The sequence below is a fragment of the Capricornis sumatraensis genome, chromosome 18 (assembly GCF_032405125.1).
Source record: "Capricornis sumatraensis isolate serow.1 chromosome 18, serow.2, whole genome shotgun sequence".
Lineage (NCBI taxonomy): Eukaryota > Metazoa > Chordata > Mammalia > Artiodactyla > Bovidae > Capricornis > Capricornis sumatraensis.
This window is the reverse complement of record NC_091086.1, coordinates 19,236,973-19,257,253: the sequence shown is the minus strand read 5'-3', so window position 1 is coordinate 19,257,253 and position 20,281 is coordinate 19,236,973. Positions and strand designations below refer to the sequence as shown.

The following is a 20,281-nucleotide window of genomic DNA, read 5'->3' as shown; positions in this document are numbered from 1 at the left end:
AAGCCTCCTTAACCTTTTCTTCCCATTTTGTTGGGCCATTTCCTCTCATTATGTATGGCCTAGTTTTTTAGCTCATGGAATCTGACACGTATTTCTGTTACTGTTTGATAAAGTTAAGGGAAGGATTTTACATGAAATAATTTGGCTAAAAGTCCAAGGCCAGCCCTAGTCTAACAGAATCCCAATATCTACAGGGTGGGACATGGAAATCTGTTCTGTAAAGAATTTCCCCAATGATTCTGGTGATAAACCAGTGTTTGAGAGCTCTGGGAGTCACACTGGGCTGCTGACTCCTCTGCAGCCAGACTAACTCCCATCATATTAGGCATCCTAATTCTTAATGTCTCAGGCAATTGATTCTAGCTCACCATTCAGGACCCCCCTCAGTCATGACTTGCCTAGAACTAACCACATCCTCTCTTGCTCTAATTCAAGTTAATTTTCTCTTCGGCATTCAGAACAGATGGAAAGCAATGTCAGCCACCCCTCTTGCATCCTACAGTAATATATGAAAGTATTGTAAAGCCATTTATTTCATACTTTTCTAAACTTCAAAATTGCAAGCATCACCTATTGGGGAATTAGATGAGTAGATGTAACGCGACAGTTTCCTGTCCTGGAATTTTACATGGACACATAGATAATGCCTACGTTTGGGTCAGTGCTGTGTTCAGTTAGCAGCCAGGGCCGCTGGCACAGAGGAAAGGTGTAATTTGCTCTCAGACTGTGGGAGCTGCAGTTCATTCAGAGCATCCTCTGATGGAGGCCAGTCGGTTTTTATGGACTTCATCGCTGTTTGCTTCAGTACACTTTGAAATGCACGGTCAGCTCACTGAGCTACAACATGCAATCATAACACATTTTTATAGGAGTAGCTTGTCAGAGCAGCAACAACATGTGATACATAAAACCAGTAAACCCACTGCAGCTACAGAGTCTATCCTAGTAACTAGGATAAAGCAATAAAATTGACAGCAGCCATCGAAAAGCTCCCTTTCTGACTTTGTAGGGTGAATTTACTATTGCTTAAAACAGAGGAGCTGTCACAAAGCCCTAGATCAGTGCCCAGTTATGGAGTAGCTCGTGGCACCGCATAGAAGGGCCTGATACAGCAAAGCCGGGCCATTACAGATTGTTAGGGCTCGGGTCCCTAAGGTCTCTGCTGCTGCTGCTGCTGCTAAGTCACTTCAGTCGTGTCCGACTCTGTGCAGCCCCGTAGATGGCAGCCCACCAGGCTCCCCCGTCCCTGGGATTCTCCAGGCAAGAACACTGGAGTGGGTTGCCATTTCCTTCTCCAATGCATGCAAGTGGAAAGTGAAAGTGAAGTTGCTCAGTTGTGTCCAACTCCTAGTGACCCCATGAACTGCAGCCCACCAGGCTCCTCCGTCCATGGGATTCTCCAGGCAAGGGTACTGGAGTGGGGCGCCACTGCTCTAGGGGGATGCAGTTCACAGCAGTGGTCCCCAACCTTTTTGGCAGCAAGGACCAGGTTCCTGAAAAAGTTTTTCCACAGATTGGGGGTGGGGAGCGGGGAGATGGTTTGGGGATGATCCAAGCACATTACATTTATTGTGTACTTTAATTCTTATTATTATGTGTAATTATTATTACATCAGCTCCACCTCAGATCATCAGGCATTAGCGCTCAAAGGCTGAGGACCCCCTGCTCTACAGAATGGTTTTGTTTTTCCAAGTTACATGTTACCGGGGACAGTGTGGCAAGGGAGTGGTTAGGTCAGCAGTTAGCATTTCCTGAAAGTGAACGTCGCTCGGTCATGTCCGACTCTTTGTGACCCCATGGGCTATACAGTCCATGGAATTCTCCAGGCCAGAATACTGGAGTGGGTAGCCTATTCCTTCTCCAGCAGATCTTCCCAACCCAGGAACTGAACCAGGGTCTCCTGCATTACAGGCGGATTCTCTACCAACTGGGCTTTCAGGGAAGCCCCATCCGCAGCTTAAATCCTTAAGGCAGGAAGGAGCTTAAGTTTGCTAGGATACACAGGGAACTGGTGGGTTGGTGTATCAGTCTGAGTTCTTAAGAGTGGAGACTTTCATCCTCTCTGATAGGATTGAAGGAAGAAGGAAAGGAGAGGAAGGAAAGCAGGAGATAAGTAATGAAAGGAAGTACGGAGGGAGAGGACGAGTTAGGAATAAAGGAGGGGAAGAAGCAACAAAGAAAGAAAAACAGAAGAGGGGGGAAGGGGCAGTGAGCGTGGTTTTGGCGTCTTCAGGTCACCACCAGGAACGTCCCTCAAACTTTCCAGAATTGATCACTGAGTTTGCTGCAAGCAAATGAACAAAATCAACAAGACGAAATAACTGTGTGTCCAGCTATGTCCCTGCCTCAGTTCCCAGAGGTGGACAGTGGATGATGGTCAGAGGGAGGTGTGCTCCCTGACTTGGGAGGGTTGGCTGCCTGCCTGGCTTCAGGTCCCTCGAAGGAGGGGCCTTTCCTGTGGCCACAGCTAGGAGGCTTCCTGGAAGAGCTCCCGCTCAGCACAGGCTGGAGCAGTCATGCCCACTTCTGTGTTAGGTCGCCTCTGAGCCCCAAACTCAAGGGGAAAGGCCTTGGTGACTGCCAGGCTCAGGGCAGAACAGTACAGCAGGGGCTCAGGCTGGCCTTCTCGGGGGCCGCCCACCATCGCAGGCCCAGGGAGGAATGACAGTGGCTGAAGTGGGGTGTCCCAGGCCCTCAGCGTCCCAGGCACTTTCTTTCTCCTTTACCATGTGTCCTTAAATGACTTCCTTGCCCACACTCCCTCAGGAAAGCCGAGGAAAATTCCTTTTCCACACATCTGTTTTCCCAAACGCTGGAGTTTCAGATAATCAAAGCAGTGAATTGTGTGAGGTTTCATTTCATTAGCAGGACGGTACCCTGCTTGCCCTCTCTCACCAGAGGGTTTTGGTACCCATTCATCTCTGCCACCTCTCTTGATTTTAAAGGAAGGATGCAAATCTTTGCGCCCAAGAGTTGGGAGACAGCTGAGGATGAGAACAAGGTGTAAGATCTTGAACACTTCTCCCTGTTTCCAGAAACCAAGGAGAAGGAGGTGGGACATTTTGGAGGGAAACTGAGATGTGGTGCCTGCTAATAGGCCTCCATAGGTGGTGGCCTGGGAGTTAGATGAGAAGCCCCACTTCTGACCAGTCCTCAAGGGAGGGACAGGGTGAGGTGAGTGAGGCACCTACTTGGGTGCCAAATTTAAAGGGGCACCGAAAAACTCAGTAGCAAAGATAAATAGTATTTTAATGCAACATTAAAAGAATCAAAACTAATGTAAAATCTCCACAATGAACAAAATATCAAAGTTTTAAACAAAGACAACATGGTTTCTAACAATTTTCCTTTTGCCTCAGGCCCTAACACACTTCAGCATGGCACTGGTGTAGATCCTGGCTATGTTTAAAATTTTTTTGTACTTATTGTGGATTTTTGGCATTAATTTAGAGTTTAAAAAATAAGATTTTTTTTTGGGCCTTGATTACTGAGTTTTTTGGCTCCCCCTTAAATTTTGCACCCAAAGCAAATGCCTCACTCCCCACCCCGCCCCCACCCCCCATTCCCTGGCCACCGTCTTGTGTCCTTAACCAAGAACCTCTGGGAATACTTAGGCTCCTGTGTAGTATTGCACACACACACACACGCACACACACACAACCCCTAAGACTGGTAAAGCATTTGCAATGTATTTTTATGGCTTTCCTTCACTATCCCCTTGTCTTTCCTACTTTTCTGGATAAAGAGATAAAGAAGAGCTGGTCCCCAAGTTTCTACTCTGTTCCAATATTATGCCGCCAACCTAAGGTCAATCAATTCTGATTGACTGTTAACTAATTTTTACTTTGATATCCAATCAATATTTAATAACTCCACTATCTCTAACCTAAAATTGGTTATTCTACTTAATCCAGGCCTTATAAATGCAACACCTGAGTACAAGAGCTCAACTCTCTTCTCTGCCAGTGCAGACTTCAGAAGACCGAGGCCTGCGTGGGTGTCGCCCTTTGGGCCTTGGGAAGAAGGCCTGAGTATAACGCTGCTGGCTTCCCAGTTCTCTGTCTGCATTCATTGGCCCTGTCCACTCTCTTGCTGGAACCATCTTTGCAATATCTCCAGCCTCAACAGAAACTACTGCTCACGGAGGCAGCTTGTTGGGTTCCCAGTGGTGAGGGTGCCTGAATGCTTTCTTTCTTCCACTGGTTTTCATTGTAAATGTGCTGTCTCAGTTGCTGTCCCAGGTGAGTAGGCTTTTGAGAGCTGGCTTGGGAACCAAACCCCCATTTATCTCATGGTTCCTATGAGAAAGAAGCTTCCAAGGACCAGACATTCAAATGAAAAGAGTATTTTTCTTTTGAAAAATACACAGCCCACCTGTAAGTTAGGATCTGTAACATAATAAGAGTGAGAACCCCAGATAGGTTAAAAAAACAAATAAAAAAAAAGCCTCCTTGGTTCTGAAATGAGGGTAGTCAATGTGCAAAACATCTCAACCTTGGGGGAGGGGCATCTTGGTGACAGTGTCTTTTTTCTCTTTTTCCTTAGAGCTATTTGTACCATGGTGACATTGTGGAATCCTTGGAGATTTAAGGATTAAGGAGGTTAATGAAGTCAATTTGATGGTAAGATTCATTTCTCAGCCTCTTCTTTTAAATTCATTGTGTTTTCTCTTTTTCATTTAAAATATACTTTGAGACTTTATCCCCAACTTGTTTCCCAAATGGCTATATTACTGAGAACTCAGACCCAAGCCCAATACCAGAGCTGCCGGAGAGAGAGATGTGGGAGGGTCAAGGTAGGAGGTGCCTCCAGGGATGCTCATGAGTGGAAGTGATGACCTCCTAATAGTCTCCTGGCCTTTCCCTTCCACTGGTCCCCCTCAACTTCTACCCACCTTCCATATGAGCAAAAGACTCTGTGCCTCTCATAGCTGCATCTGACCCTCTGGCCCTAGTCAGTTTACCTTCCTGGGAGGTTCATCAGTTCTGGGACTCTGAAAAGTACAGTGAATCCCTACCCAATTCCAGGAAGCAATCAAAAAAATCTAGTCACTAACAGACAACAGTTCCTTTACCAAGGGCAATTTTGCTAAGCATATTTATTTTCCATCTCCAGAAATCTTCAGCACTAAATGTGCTGGTATTTCCACCTAAGAATAAATTTAACGGAAAAAATGAGCAGAAGGATGAGCGAGAATACAAATACTACAATAAAGAAAATGCCCATGCCGGTAATCCCACAGTGCAGTTTGACGCTGGACAGTTTCATTCCCCTTAAAGATGGGGGATTTGCACATGTAGTCTCCTCCAAGTCCTCAAGTTTATGTAGATTTTCTTTGTACCATGTTATGAAATGAATATTTGAGCAAGTGCAGTCCAGGGGATTGTGACTTAAATTAATGGTACTCTGCTGAGACAAGGCAGGGAGGAGATGGGGTGGGATGATGCGAATGTTATTGGAGGCCAGATTGAGATAGATCCCCTTAAGATGGTTAAGAGCATCTATGCTGTCTCCTGTCAGGCTGTTGTAGCTCAAGTCTAAGTGGTTCACGTTCCCAAGGCCTTGGAATGCTTGCTGGTCTATGGAGAGGAGATTACAAGAGGATAAAATCAGAATCTCCAAGCTGCCTACTGTCTGAAGTAGGTTGGTCTTTGAGATGCTCCCGTCTTGAAAGGAATTCCCTTGTAAATTCAGATGCCGGAGACCCCGCAGGCCTGCTAGAAGGTGCTGATTGCTGGTATCAAGGAGGCAGTGAGAGAGATTCAGAACCTGCAGGAGATGGAGGCTTTGGAAAGGGCTGTGTGGAGCCTTAACACGTAGGTGGGTAAATGCCAAATCCAGGAGTTCTAGCTGAGGGCATTCTTTGAACGCCTGATCCTCGAGACCAAGGGGCTCATTGTAGCTCAGGTTTAAGTATTGCAGGTGGCGTAGGTTTTTGAGTTGCAGATTGCAACAGTCAGAAGCCTCGATATCACTGTGGCTTAAATCAAGTTTCTGAAGAGTTTCTAGTTTTTCTAAACACCTAGTGCCGAGGTCAAGTTTCCTCATGTTGCCTTTGATATAAAGCTCCCTAAGGGATGGGAAACTGGCAGCATTGATTTGACACAGTTGATCAAAATTATTTGCATTGAGAACTAATTTCTTGAGAGAGTTCATACCCTCAATCCCAGAAGGCAATCCTTTCAAGTGAGCTGCTGTCAGATCCAACTCCTGGAGTTGAGTGAAGCACTGAAATGTGGACGATGATAAGTCATTGAAACGGTGCTTTTGTAAGTTGATGCTCTCAACAGACATGTCACAAAGTCCCTCAAATGTGGCTGAAGTGAGGTCTTGGTCATCAGTGTCCTCAAATGTGCCCAGCCAAAGAGACTGAATAGTACAGTTCTGTAGACCTTTAAATACAATAGATAAGTTGAGAGACCCTCCAAATTTCAAACTTTGAAAGATCTTTGAATTGAAAGCCCCAGATTCAATGCCTTTAATGTCATTGCCATTGAAGTTAAGGCTTAGGTTGGTGGCCTGTTCCAGAGCATTGGTGTCTTTTCTAGAGATGTAGTGTATAGCATTATTCTGAAAATCCAGGACTTTCAGATTCTGTGTTGGGAAGTTTTCTGGGAGATTAATGGAGGAAATATGGTTGCTTCCAAGATGCAAACTTTCCAAATTTTCCAGGTTGTGCACTGGTATAAACTCAAGATTAGATATTCCTGTTTGGGTTAAGAAAAGATGCTTCAGCAACTTGGGCCCAGTAAGTGATGTTTCTGCCATGAATATCAGGGGATTTCCAGTTAACACAATGGTGTTCAGTTGATGATGGCTTTGAAAAGTATCTTCATGTACCCAGTTAATCTGGCACCTTAAAAAGATAATAGAGTTTACGAAGAATTAATTAAAGAAAAGAAAAAAATTCTATTACAGTGACTTATAATAGCAAGGCCATCTTTTGTGTATAGTAAAAACAGCGTACATTATTATTCAAAGTAAAAGACAATAAGCTTTCTTCAGTACCCTCAGGTGGCCTGTGGAGTTAATGACTAGCCTCAGATCTGAACACGCTGACTTAGAATTTTTTTCTATATATTTTAAGTTGAACTCTCAGAGATTTGTGTTTGGAACAATTAGTAGTTTGTTTGTAGACAAATTATTTACTGTTATAAGCAATATAAAATATGTCATAAAATACATAATGTATAACATGATATATAAATAGGTTATCTATGCCATCCTGGGCAAGTCACAAATTTTCTCAACCTCTGTTTTTTCTTCTATAAAGTATAGCGAACAATGATTGCTATGTAGAATGGTTGTGATTCAGATGATATATATGAAAATGCTCCATAGAAATATGGAACTAGAGGTTCAGAGAAAACTCATCCTGATGTTATACCTCAGAATACTGCACTGTACATCCACACACAAACACACAGAGCTCCCCTGGAGGTCAATAAGTGAATGGTTTAGAGATGTCGTGTCAAAAGGAAGCTTGAAACCATAGGACCAAATTCTGGAGCTAGTTGTGCCGTATCTGTCAATATCTGCTGATCCTTAGTGGCCTAGAGTCCAGAGTTTAATGAGCCACACAGCCCAGTGGCAGGAGACAGAGCTTTGGGGATAGAATAGGAGGTCTTTTAACTACCAAGACCCTCAAGGGATCCTTTCAGTGGGTGAACCTAAAAAAAGAAAACTCACCGACGGAGACTTTGAGGATATATGCTTATCTTGACCTTGCTTCTGGGTAGAAAAACAAGAAGAACAACAAGAAAAACATCCTCTGAGATTCTCTAACCACCACCAGCTTCCACCAATGGAAACTGTAGCCTGGGTTTACACTGCCTCTGTGGACTTCTCCAAAGAAACCCAAATGGAAAATTTAGCTTAAAACAGTTCCAGAATGGTAGTGATTTCAGGTAACTAGCAGGTGAAAAGATTTACATAAAAACCATTCCAATTTACATAAAAGTAAAGAAAGTAGTACAATGAATTTCCATGCATATATCACACAGATACAACAGTCCTCACCATTTTGTCATAGTCATTTCTTCTTCTATACCTATTTCTCTCTCTTAAATTAAGTCAAATCCTAGGTGTCTATACATATTTCTGTATGCATCTCAAAAAAAAAAAAATAAAAAGGCTTATTTTCTATAGCCATGATGCCATTGTCACATATACCAATATTAATAGTTCATTGGTATTATCTAGTTCAAGGAAACATTTTAAACAAAGATTTATACAAAGTTCTACATGATAAATTCTCAAAAGAAAAATTAACTAAACACATAAGGAAAACACATTAGCCAAAGTCAGCCAAAGAAAAAAAAGCTCTACAGAATCGGATTTAAAAAGGCAGCAGATGCCAGTTATCAGATATATCTGATAAAGTATACATACATATGTGTGTGTGCATGTAATATATGTATAAGATGTATAAAGAATAGATGATAAAGCTTATATGTATTATCATATCATTATAAATACACAATGTCAAACATGCTTGATACACTTAAAGGAAATAGTAAGAACCAAAAGTATGATGAAGGAAAAAATATTAAAACTGACCTCATATATTTGTAAAATATAAGATAAATGATATTAAAATGGGAAAAGTTAATAATTGAAATTAGAAAACCAGTGGAGAGCTTATACAAGAGACTAAACACAGCTAAAGAGGATATTAATGGACTAGAAGTAAATATGAGGAAATTACCTAGAATGTAGCCAAAATAAAAAAAAAATGAGTTGGAAAACAATAAAGAGATATTAAGATATATAAAGGACAGTTAAGATGATGCAGTATAAGTCTAATCAGAGATCCAAAGATGATACAAGGGTTAGTGGGAGCAAACCAGAGTTCAAATGGATAGTGGCTAGAATATTTTAGAACTGATGAAAGATACCAAACTCAGATTCAAGGAGCCTGACAATCTACACAATGCGTCCCTGTGATATTATAGAATTCCAAGGACAAAGAGAAGCTATTGAAAATATCCAGAGAAGAAAAGACAGATATTCAACATATGAACAGTGACTGGACAGATAGATGACCTCCCAACAGCAACAATGGGAACCTGGAATGATATTCTTGAAGGGCTGAGAACAAAACTACTGTCAGCCTACATAGTTGCCACAGAGTGATGACGTACACAAGAAAACATTATCTTGCAAGAATCAGAGTGAAATAAAAATATTTTCAGAAAATAAAGAACTGAGGAACTTGACTGCACACACAGTAACCAAATGTCTAAAAAGGAAAAGAATTCCAGAGAGGAAGTTCTGAAAAGCAAGACAGAAGAATGAGCAAAGGGCAAAGAAAGCAAACTGGTAAAGCTAAGAGGACAGCAACTGTGTAAGATGGTGAAAACAGCGCCTCATTTGTAGCCAGATACAGGGTGGGGAGGGGCGCAGAGGGAGGAGGACTTTAGAAAGTATGAGGTCCCGTTTCACCACTCTTTGAAAACAGCAGAAGAGGAAACTGAGAGTCATCTAGTTACGAAAGCTCTCCTGGCCCAGTACTTCTTAAAAAGTCAGACTCTTCTCATGTGAGAATGAGAAATGTTAAAAAAGAAAGTAAATCCTGGACCGGGAGTCAGGAGAGCAAAAGTCCCAGTTTCCTTCCTGTGTGAATTTAAGCAAGCTCGCAAAATCTCCTTAAGCCTCTGTTTCCCCATCTAACGCGGGTGGAATGGCAGTATTTACCGTGCCTGCCTCCCAGTGGTGGTCATGCGGATGTGACTGTATAGTCTTATGGATGTGAAAGGACTTTCCTGGTGGATCAGCGGTAAAGAACCCACCTGTAGTGCAAAAGAGGCAGGAGACACAGGTTCGATCCCTGGGTGGGGAAGATCCCCTGGAGGAGGAAATGGCAACCCGCTCCAGTATTCTTGCCTGGGAAATCCCCCGGACAGAGGAGCCTGGTGAGCTACAGTCCATGGGGTCACAAAAGAGTTGGACATAACTTAGCGACTAAACAACAAAAAAGGATATGAATACTCTCCTGCTCTGTAGAAGCTTAAGTTGAAGGACCAAGGTAGAAGAAATGGAACTTCTGCAAGAGTAGCAGGCTCCATCCACATATGGAGCCCTCCACCAATTTACACACACACACACACACACACACACACACCAGCTGCATTTCTCTCTCACACACACACACACACACACACACCAGCTGCATTTCTCTCTTGCTCTAACCCTTTATTTTCTTCTGGCACTTCTGCCCGCTGGCTCAGAAGCCCTGGGTCAGCATTTAGAATCTTCATCCTGCCTCTAAAACCAATTTTCAGGAAAAAAGTTAGTAGATGGTGTATATGTCTCCTCTAATTTTTTTCTTAAAATGTCACACCCATTCATAGTCAACTCTGCTAAAATATAGTATGATGTGACATCTGATTTAATACAAGATTATTTTCAGTTGTGTTATTGACATTCTTTCAAACTTCTTAAACAGCACTGCAGACACAATCTATTTTGAGAATAAGCCACTTTCCTCTCCACTGATTGGTGCTTATTTAAATCTTATTTTACCTGTGTAAAAATATTTCATGGGAAGGGGTAAACACGCAGAATAAGGAGGTTGTCCTGCTCCCCAAAGGAAGGTCCTGGAAGCAGTCTGAATGCACATTGTGTTTTGACCTAAGTAAAACATCAAGCACACACAAAAAACTCAGATACAAACCTGGTCAGATCCAAAAAGATAAGATTTATGAGCCTGCTGAAGGTTGTATTTTGAATTGTAGGCAAGAAGTTGAAGCTGAATTCCAAAACTTCTGTTGTGTTTGGTAGAGTGTCAGGAATTTCTCTGAGACCTAAATTTTCACAGCTGTATGTCCTGTTGCCTTCTTTCTGATAAGAGAAACAGTGTGAGCCAATATTAGACAGTATATTTACTGGCTTTCGAGGAAAATTACATGTTTTATCCTTTGGGCAGAGGTCTCACTTCTAGGAATCTTCACCAAATAAAATACTTAGAAAAGCACAAAATGACTATGCATAACATTATTCATTGTAGTATTTTTTACAATAGCAAAAGGTTGGCAATAACCAGATTATCTATCCATATAGGCCAGTTGAAATATGTACATTCACAAAATGGAACCCTGTGTAGCTAAAAGAGAACTAAATACAATCTTCACATATAATCATTCAGTTCAGTTCAGTTCAGTCACTCAGTCGTGTCTGACTCTTTGCGACCCCATGAATCGCAGAACTGCAGGCCTCCCTGTTCATCACCATCTCCCGGAGCTCACTCAGACTCGCGTCCATCGAGTCAGTGATGCCATCCAGCCATCTCATCCTCGGTCATCCCCTTCTCCTCCTGCCCCCAATCCCTCCCAGCATCAAAGTCTTTTCCAATGAGTCAACTCTTGGCATGAGGTGGCCAAAGTACTGGAGTTTCAGCTTTAGCATCATTCCTTCCAAAGAAATCCCAGGGCTGATCTCCTTCAGAATGGACTGGTTGGATCTCCTTGCAGTCCAAGGGACTCTCAAGAGTCTTCTCCAACACCACAGTTCAAAAGCATCAATTCTTCGGCACTCAGCCTTCTTCACATTCCAACTCTCACATCCATACATGACCACAGGAAAAACCATAGCCTTGACTGGACGGACCTTAGTCAGCAAAGTAATGACTCTGCTTTTGAATATGCTGTCTAGGTTGGTCATAACTTTTCTTCCAAGGAGTAAGCGTCTTTTAATTTCATGGCTGGAGTGATATGCAGGTTAATTGTAAGGGGAAAACATCAAGATATAGACATCTGTTAGTATATGTTGCATATAATATGTAGTATACCGTATGACACCTAAGGAAAGTATGTGTGCATTTTCTTACATTTACAAGGAGAAACGGGGGAGGTGAACCCTAAACTGGCTATATTTAAGGGAAGGGAAGGAAGCAGATTGAGGTATGGTGATAAAAACAAGCCTTTTCTGAACGTAATTTGTTTTATAGTTTTGATTTTGGATGCATAAAAATGTTTGTTTGTTTTTTCATTTTGAAACAAAAACATCAACTCTAGTGTCAACACAAGAAGACAATCAGATACTGCACACTTTGTGATGTGATGAAGTTTGAAGCCCGGAGCTCCCCAGGTGGCACTAGTGGTAAAGAACCCACCTGCAAAAGCAGGAGACACAAGACATGTGGGTTCCTGGGTGATCTTCCTGGGTGGGGAAGATCTCCTGGAAAAGGAAGTGGCAACCCACTGCAGTGTCCTTGCCTGGAGAATCCCTGGACTGAGGAGCCTGGCGGGCGACAGTCTATGGAGCTGAAATGACACGATCGAGTGAGTAACACTTTCTTCACTTCTGGTACTTCTTTAGATTCTGATTCAAATAAGGCATTTGGGAAAATATTGTAAGAGAACTTCAAATGAGTACAGGATATTATGGAAGATTAAAGAACTGCGAATTTTGTTAATGATAATGAGCTTGTAATTATGTAGGAGAGATGTTCTTATTTTGAGTTACTTTTTGAAGGTTTTAGAGGCAAAATGACGTGATGGTGAAGATTTGCTTTGAAATACTTTGGCAAAAAAGGAGAGAGTGGATGGAGGAAATTAGTAGCCAAAATGTTGGTGGTTGCTGAATGTGGAGTGATCCGTACAAGGTTCCCTATAACTAACCGTTTTTGTATATGTTTAGAAATTTTCTTAACGTTTAAAAAAGAAAAGAACTATCAGCATGGCACAGACCTTAGGTCATAAGGTCTTATAATCTTGAAGTATGACTCAGTTCAGGATCTCTGAAACTGCAGGCTGCTGATACCAGACCCAGCATAGGGCACAGCTCTGCATGGAAATTCAGAGGACTTCCTCATGCTGGGTCCCACATTGCTGATGTGAGAGTCAAGTGTTCTCACATCTGCTGCTTACCGCTTGCTAGATGTGCTAACTCAAGTTACAGATCTCGGACTAAGCAGGTAAAAATGTGCAGGGGTTCGTTAGAGGCCCTTAGAATTATGGGCTCATAAATTTATCTGGCTGATGCCTTAGGATAAAGGGTGGTGGGACAGGTCTGAAGGTCTGGTGGGGTATATATTGCATGGGGAGGCTCCAGGGAAAGAGAGAAATGCTTCTCCAAGAGAAGTACAACTTGGAGACACAAAGAAGATAGACATTTCAGACCACGGACCATCTCTCAGCTCATCTCAGGCTCCACTTGATTTCATCGCACCTTTCAGGCCCTGCTTTCTCCAGGCCACGTGGTGTCCTCCCCAGAGGCCCCACTGAGACTGCCCCAGATATGGAATGGCCTGCCCCACTGAAATCTGCATCAGCAGCTTTCCTCATGCTGAGTTGCAAACAGGTCTGCTTAACTGCACACAGAAGATGGCACACATCTGCCTTTACCCTGAAGTGCTTTGATTTAGGGGTGTCGCCATTTTAATTGCTTTTTGCCTTACTCACTCTCCGACTTCTGCTTAGCCAGGCCCTTGTTTTTAGCAACACTGAGTACGCTCATTTACAGGAAGTCACTGGTTTTCTTCTACATGAAAGTGTTAGTCACTCAGTCGTGCCCAACTCTTCGTGACCCCATGGACTGTAGCCAACCAGGCTCTTCTGTCCATGGAATTTCTGAGGCAAGAATACTGGAGTGGGTTGCCATACCTTTCTCCAGGGGATCTTCCTGACCCAGGGGTCAAACCCAGGTCTCCTGCATTGCAGGCAGATTCTTTACCATCTGAGCTACCAGAGAAGTCCAGTTTTCTTCTATATTGTAACAATGTTACAAAGTCATCGATGAAAATGCCATGTTTATAATCCCTTGTCATCCATAATTGTTTCATAGACCCAAAGTCCTTCAGGCACTGCCGCAAATCCACAGAATGCCCTTGAAATGCACACTTGGCCTTTAAAATATATATAAAATTTTTTAAATTTAAATTTAAATTTTAATTTTAAATTTAGTCAACTGGTGAGGGAAAACACATGTTGTGAGATCCCTCTTGGTCCCCATGAAGAGAGAAGACCCAGGGAGAAGATGTATGTGCACCTTCTGAGGTTCAGATTAGCTTTGAGGAGACCCATTTTTCTTTTCTGATCTCCCCTGGCATCACTGATATCATAAATACATGGGGAAATGGGGCCTTCCCTCAGTTTGTCTTGCTCTGTTCTGGCCCTGCAGTAAAAGGCTCGGCAATGGCAGTTCCCTCCTTTTCCAGAATATATACATTTCTGTGACAACTAAATTACTCCTCTCGTATGCTTCACTAAGCACTTCACTGTGTTAATGTGATTCCAAAAGTTGAAAGGGATATGAGCTCTCCTGAACCACTGGCCTAGCAAATGGAAAGGGATAGCTCAGTTTCAACCCAGTGAAAACCCGAGAACCAGGGCACAACCCTTCCCAGGAGGACTGAGAAGCTCACTGGGAGCCTGGGTTGTAACCTTCAATAATCTCTAGTTAGGTAAACTGCAGTGAATTATCTGCCCTTGATTCCTAAGGAATGAGGCAAATGATCAGAACTCATTAGAAAATTTGAAAACCAAGCACATTTCAGAGACTCATCTGGGCTCCTCAACATGGCTTTTACATCACATTTCCATTCAATCATTGTCTCTCATTTCCACACCCTTCTGTCTCCTTTAATCTGAGCAGATTCTTCAGCCTTTCATGATCTCTACTGACATTGATTAATTTTTAAAAGAATCCTGGCTAGTAGTTTGCAGGATTTTCCTTCTCTGTGGTTTGTTTCCTCATGATTTGATTCAGGTAACACACTTTTCGTAAAACTGTATCAGTGAGATTGTGTCTTTCTCGCTGACAGTTTTCAGAGCAAAACTTCCTAAGAGTGAGCTTCCATAGCACAGCACAGGATTCCTGGGCAGCAGACATAATAGAAAGGAGCCTGAAAGGGTGGGGGGTAGAAGAGGAATCCTGTGTCCCAGCTATGTGGTCACTGCCACTGTGCTCAGGGCTGGGTCAGCTGCGAGGAACACATGTTCAGTTGCTTTTCTAGGCAGATACCCACCACTGCTTTTGCAGCCCCTGTGGTTTCTTTGAGCCCCACGTGACCACTTCCTATAAACCCAGACTTGGTTGCTAGACCTCAGTCTGGGGTCAGTTTCCAAAGTCACTTTCTCACTCTTCTGCTTTGGCCATTCCACTACAGTGTGGACCCTTCTGGATGTGAACTTACACAGGGCTGAGGCAAAGCACCATGGTATTCAGGACAACTGACCCATGCCCACCTCTATTGCAGTCACGGGCATTTGCACTGGGGCCCATGCCCATCCCTTTTTCTCCAGCTCCACCTCAGAGCGGTGCCATTACACAGAGCGGGGCACCTGAGTGCTTCATCTGTGTCTGCAAATCCCTTTTCCCTCCAGGTATTCATTTGCATTTTTTCAATCATGATCTTATTTTGCTTCTTCCTGCTGTATCTCTGACTCCCTCCCACCACACAGTATTTCTTGCCTCACAAGTGCTGAGATCATTTTCTGACTTCAGATTCTCTGAGTTTCACACACGCACTGATTCCCACCTGTTTGGATGTCCCTTCTGCACTTGGCACCTGCAGCAGCAGCCAGTTCCCCCAGGCATAGGGAATCTGGGACACTGAACTCCAACCTTCCCTTGCTAATCACTTCTCTCTATCCAGAAACAGCAATTTGACTGAGTCAAATCCCAGAGTATCAGTTACTCTCTGAAAATAAAACAAAAAACTCTGAAGAGGTCATATCCCTAAAACTCTGTTGTCAATCTGACTCCAGGCAAAGGGCACTGAGATTAAAAGCAGTTCACTTTCTGTGTGTCTTGAAGCAGACTGCTTGAGTTCACATTCCAGCTCTCAACTACCAAGCTGTGTTCTCTGGGCCTCCTGTTTTGCTCAGCTATCAATAACCTCTCTTGGTAGACCAGCTCTGAGGATTAACGAGGTAATATACATCAAGAAAAGTCAGCATTTCCCTGGATCACTGAAACATCATTGTCACTGTCTAGAGTTATTGGGAAGCCCCTGTATCATGAACTTGGAGTTCTCTTAAAACAGAGCTTTACTAAGCACTTTCCCCCATACCTGGACATGAAGGATTGTCTCCTACCATGGGTTTGAGGGGACTGAATAGTCATCTGGGAAATCAACCCTGAATGATCATTGGAAGGACTGATTCTAGAGCTCCAATACTTTGGCCACCTGATTCCAAGAGCTGACTCATTGGAAAAGACCCTGATGCTGGGAAAGATTGAGGGCAGGAGGAGAAGGGGATGACAGAGGATGAGATGGTTTGGGTGGCATCACTGACTCAATGGATATGAGTTTGAGAAAACTCTGGGAGATAGTAAAGGACAGGAAGCCTGGTGTGCTGCAGTACATGGTGTCGCAAAAAGTTGGATGTGACTTAGTGACTGTACAATGACAAACAGTCATCTGAAAGGAGCAGGCATGCCTATATTCGCAAGCAATAATTCAAGAGCACATCTGAAATATCACCTGAATCCAAATCACAGAAGGCTGAATTCCAGCTACGGTTTGCATATTTACCAACCTTCAAAAACTTGGTCATAGAACTAATTTTATTACTTACGATACACACACATGCATACATACATTCCATTTAAACATGGAAGATTCTGTGTGGAGTATTTGTCTGCATACATTATAATATTTTGAGAATATTTCAGAATTTTTCAAGGTTTGACTTTTTTTTCAAATGAAAAGTTTTATTTAAAAATTCATCTTGACTCCTCCTCTACATCACATGCAAAAACAATAATAATAATTCCAGATGGACTGTAAGTTTACATGTGAAACTTAGAAATAAATACAAAATGATAAAAAATGATAAAACTTCCAAAAGAAGATATAGGATAATATCTTCGTTGCTTTGGGCTGGCAAAAATTTCTTAAACAAAATAGACATTCACTTAAAATAAGTAAAAGAAAAATGATAAATCAAGCTATGTTAAAATTAAGGACTTCTGTTCTTCTAAAAATATTTAGAATGAAAAGGCAAGCCACAGAGTAGAAGATATTTGCAATCTGATAAAGAAACTGTATCCAGAATACATAAAGAACCACTGCCAAAAAAAAACCAAACCCAAAACCTGTGAACAGTCTAAGAGAAAATGGGCCAAAGACTGGAAAAGGCACTTACACACACAGACATACACACAGAAATACACAAATATACTCAATTTAATTATCAGGAAAACAATTATCAGGGGCACAGTGAAATGCCCCTACTCATCCATCAGAATAGCTAATGTTCTTAAACAATAGCAAATGTTGGTGAGGCACTGGGGCAATCAGAACTTATATCCACTGCTGGTGAGAATAAATGGATACTAACATGTTGAAAACTGGCAATATTTACCAAAGTCAAACATATGTGTACCCTATGATGAAATACGTCTACTCCCTGATATATACCTAATAAGTATTTGTTCATTTGTTTACTGAAGACCTTGATAAGAATGTGGAGCTTCCAAAGAATCTGCTCCCAATGCAGGAAATGCAAGAGATGGGTTCTATCCCTGGGTTGGGAAGATCCCCTGGAGGAGGGCATGGCAACCCACTCCAGTATGCTTGCCTGGATAATCCCACGGATAGAGGAGCCTGGCAGGCTACAGTCCACGGGGTCACAAGAGAGTCAGACATGACCTAGCAAACAAAAGCAACGCAACAAAATACCATTCAGTGATGGAAACGAGCCCATGGTGGCTGCACACAACATCGTCGATAAATCTCATATGCTTGATATTGAGCAACAGAAACAGAGAGTATACACTAGTCCCAGGTATACAAAACAAAAAAGAGGCAAAATCCATTTTTGGTGATAGAGGTGAGAACACTGGAGGGTCTGAGGGGCTGGTGATCTGGAGGAGACACGGGAGGGCTTCGTAGGTGCTGAGAAGGTTCCGCGTTTTGTTCTGCAGGCTGCTCACATGGATGTGTCCACTGGGTGAAAACTCACTGAGCTCTGCCCTTAGGGGTGGTAGACTTTTCTGTATGTAAATTTTACTTCAATAAAAAGTTTACTGAACTCAAAACAGAACCAAACCCTTGTTTTCAGGACAGGGCCTGAGAAGAAGGCCGTCAATAAGCCAAGGAAAGGGGCCTCGACAACCTTGCTGACACCTTGATCTTGGACTTCTAGCCTGCAGAGTTGTACCTAAGTAGGTTCCTGTTGTTGGCTCCATCTGGTCTGTGGTACACTGTTGTAGCAGATGGAACAATTTCCCCTGGGCACGGTACTTCCTTTTGGTCTGAGTGTGCCTCCTGATGCCATCCCAATATCAGATCAACAACGCTTCCCAGGTGCCTCGGGGTAAAGAATCCACCTGCCAATGCAGGCGATGTAGGTTCGATCCCTGGGTCAGGAATATCCCCTGGAGAAGTAAATGACAACCCACTCCAGTATTCTTTCCTGGAAAATTCCACGGACAGAGGAGGCTGGCAGTCCACGGGGTTGTAAAGAGTTGGACATGACTTACCCTCCGATCATACACGCACAAGACTAACAAGATCCTATTGCTTCCTGCTCCTAGGCCTTATTCAAGTCCCGGCTTCTGTTCGTGCTCTTAGTCTGGCAGGTCCTTGCCCCACTTTCCCTGATTCTCCTGACCCTGGGTCTTAGGCTCTGCCTTTCTCCTCTGAGCTACTCCTGCTTCTTTTTTGGCATTCAGCTCCAAACTAGGAAAGCAGCCCACTCAGCCACTGAGACTGACGGTCCTTCCCGTCCACAGCCCTTGTCTGACAGGCCATGTGCTGCTGGATACCTGATGGGATCAGAGGTAAAGGGAGGAAGATGGTAAGAGAATGATCCCTTTTTCTTTCTCTGTCTCTTCACCCTGCCCAAGAACTTCCTGTGCATGTGTGATGGTGAAGTCGCTTCCAGTCATGCCCGACTCTTGTAAACCCATGGACTGTAGCCTGCAGGCTGCTCGGTCCATGGGCTTCTCCAGGCAAGAATACTGGAGTGGGTTGCCATGCCCTCCTCTAGGGGATCTTCCCAACCCAGGAATCGAACCCACATCTCTTATGTCTCCTGCATTGGCAGACGGGTTCTCTATCATTGAGCCACTTGGGAAGCCCCAAGAACTTCCCAGAGGTCGATAAACATTGCTGTGGTCCAAGACAGAAGGTACAATTTGGCTCTACTCTCAGATGTTACTCCTGTGGGTTTAGTGAAACAGATGGAGGGTCTGACTCGAGGAGAAAGCCAGGTTCATTCAGAGTAATCTTTCTCTTCTCTAAAGCCTGGCACAGGTGGTCTTCACTTACCTCCACCCTGAATGCCAGGAAACTGAAGGACTCTTTGGGGAAGTCGCCTTATGGTGGGAAGCTGGACAAACAGCTCCTTTATGCTAGGAAGCAGGTTTGGAGCGCTGCTCTTTGCATTGGGACTCTGTTGACATTTTATGTCCCAACTGGGATTATTTGGGGGAAATTGTGTGCAGAGGAGAATAACTCTCACCTCTTCCTACTAGGAATCGGTGAGTACACCTCCCCAGCAGAGCTCTTTGGCTCGTTTTTCACAGCAAAGAAAAAGTTCTACACACCCCATTGCCCTTTTAAAGACAGTGGATATTGGAACGCCAAGGCTCAGATACAACTGCATGCTGAATCTCAACATTTCCAGCCAGTTGAATTTGGACAAAGACAAATAGGTTGGACTCACCTCAGTGCACGTTGGATCTGAGGAGGGGATGGCTTTACAGCCGGCAGAAATCAGCACCACCAACAGGAAGCAGCTGACACAGGGAGCCATTCCCAGGACCGAGGCCACCCAGCCTGGTACAGTTAGCTAAAGCCTGGAGCTGAGAAATCAGATCAAGCTATGACAGCCTTAGTAATCTGGCAGCCAGAGAGGTGCTCAGAGGGTAATCTGGGAATAAGAAATGCTCTTGACTGCTCAGCATTTGGTGGCTTTGCACTGCAAAAAAGGGGAAGTCCCTTTTGCATAGGCCTCATTCTTGCCAAAAATAGCTGAGCACCCAACCTCAGAATGACCCAGGGCACTTCTGGCAAACAGAAATCAGTTGTGCAGTCCCCTTGCTCTGGTCACATGGACACTCAGGGCAATGGTTCCTAGTGACCCTCAGCAAGGTTCTTCTCCATGAAAGTCCTTCTCCATGAAAGTCCCTCTCCATGAAAGAAGCTTCTAGGAGCAGAAGGCTGTCCTCATGGAGGAGGCCACCTTGTTAGTTAGCCTGGGTGAGTGACCAGGGAAGGGACTGGGGTGCACTGGAAGGGCAGAACACTCTGTGGGCGTGGGGGGGAAGGTGCCCTCCAGGGGCAGCTGCTGGAGCTGGGAACTAGGGCAAGAGGGAGCAGGGTCA

General features: G+C 43.6%; 1 protein-coding gene across 1 annotated transcript; it reads right to left on the bottom strand.

Annotated features, from left to right (window-relative positions):
* Positions 1–5,128: 5,128 nt before the first annotated feature.
* On the bottom strand, positions 5,129–19,763 carry CD180 (CD180 molecule). The gene is made up of 3 exons (XM_068990725.1): positions 19,621–19,763; positions 10,677–10,843; positions 5,129–6,857 (listed from the first exon to the last, which is right to left on the bottom strand). The coding sequence occupies exons 1-3, from the start codon at positions 19,708–19,710 to the stop codon at positions 5,129–5,131; spliced, it is 1,986 nt and encodes a 661-aa protein (XP_068846826.1). The 5' UTR covers positions 19,711–19,763.
* Positions 19,764–20,281: the final 518 nt, after the last annotated feature.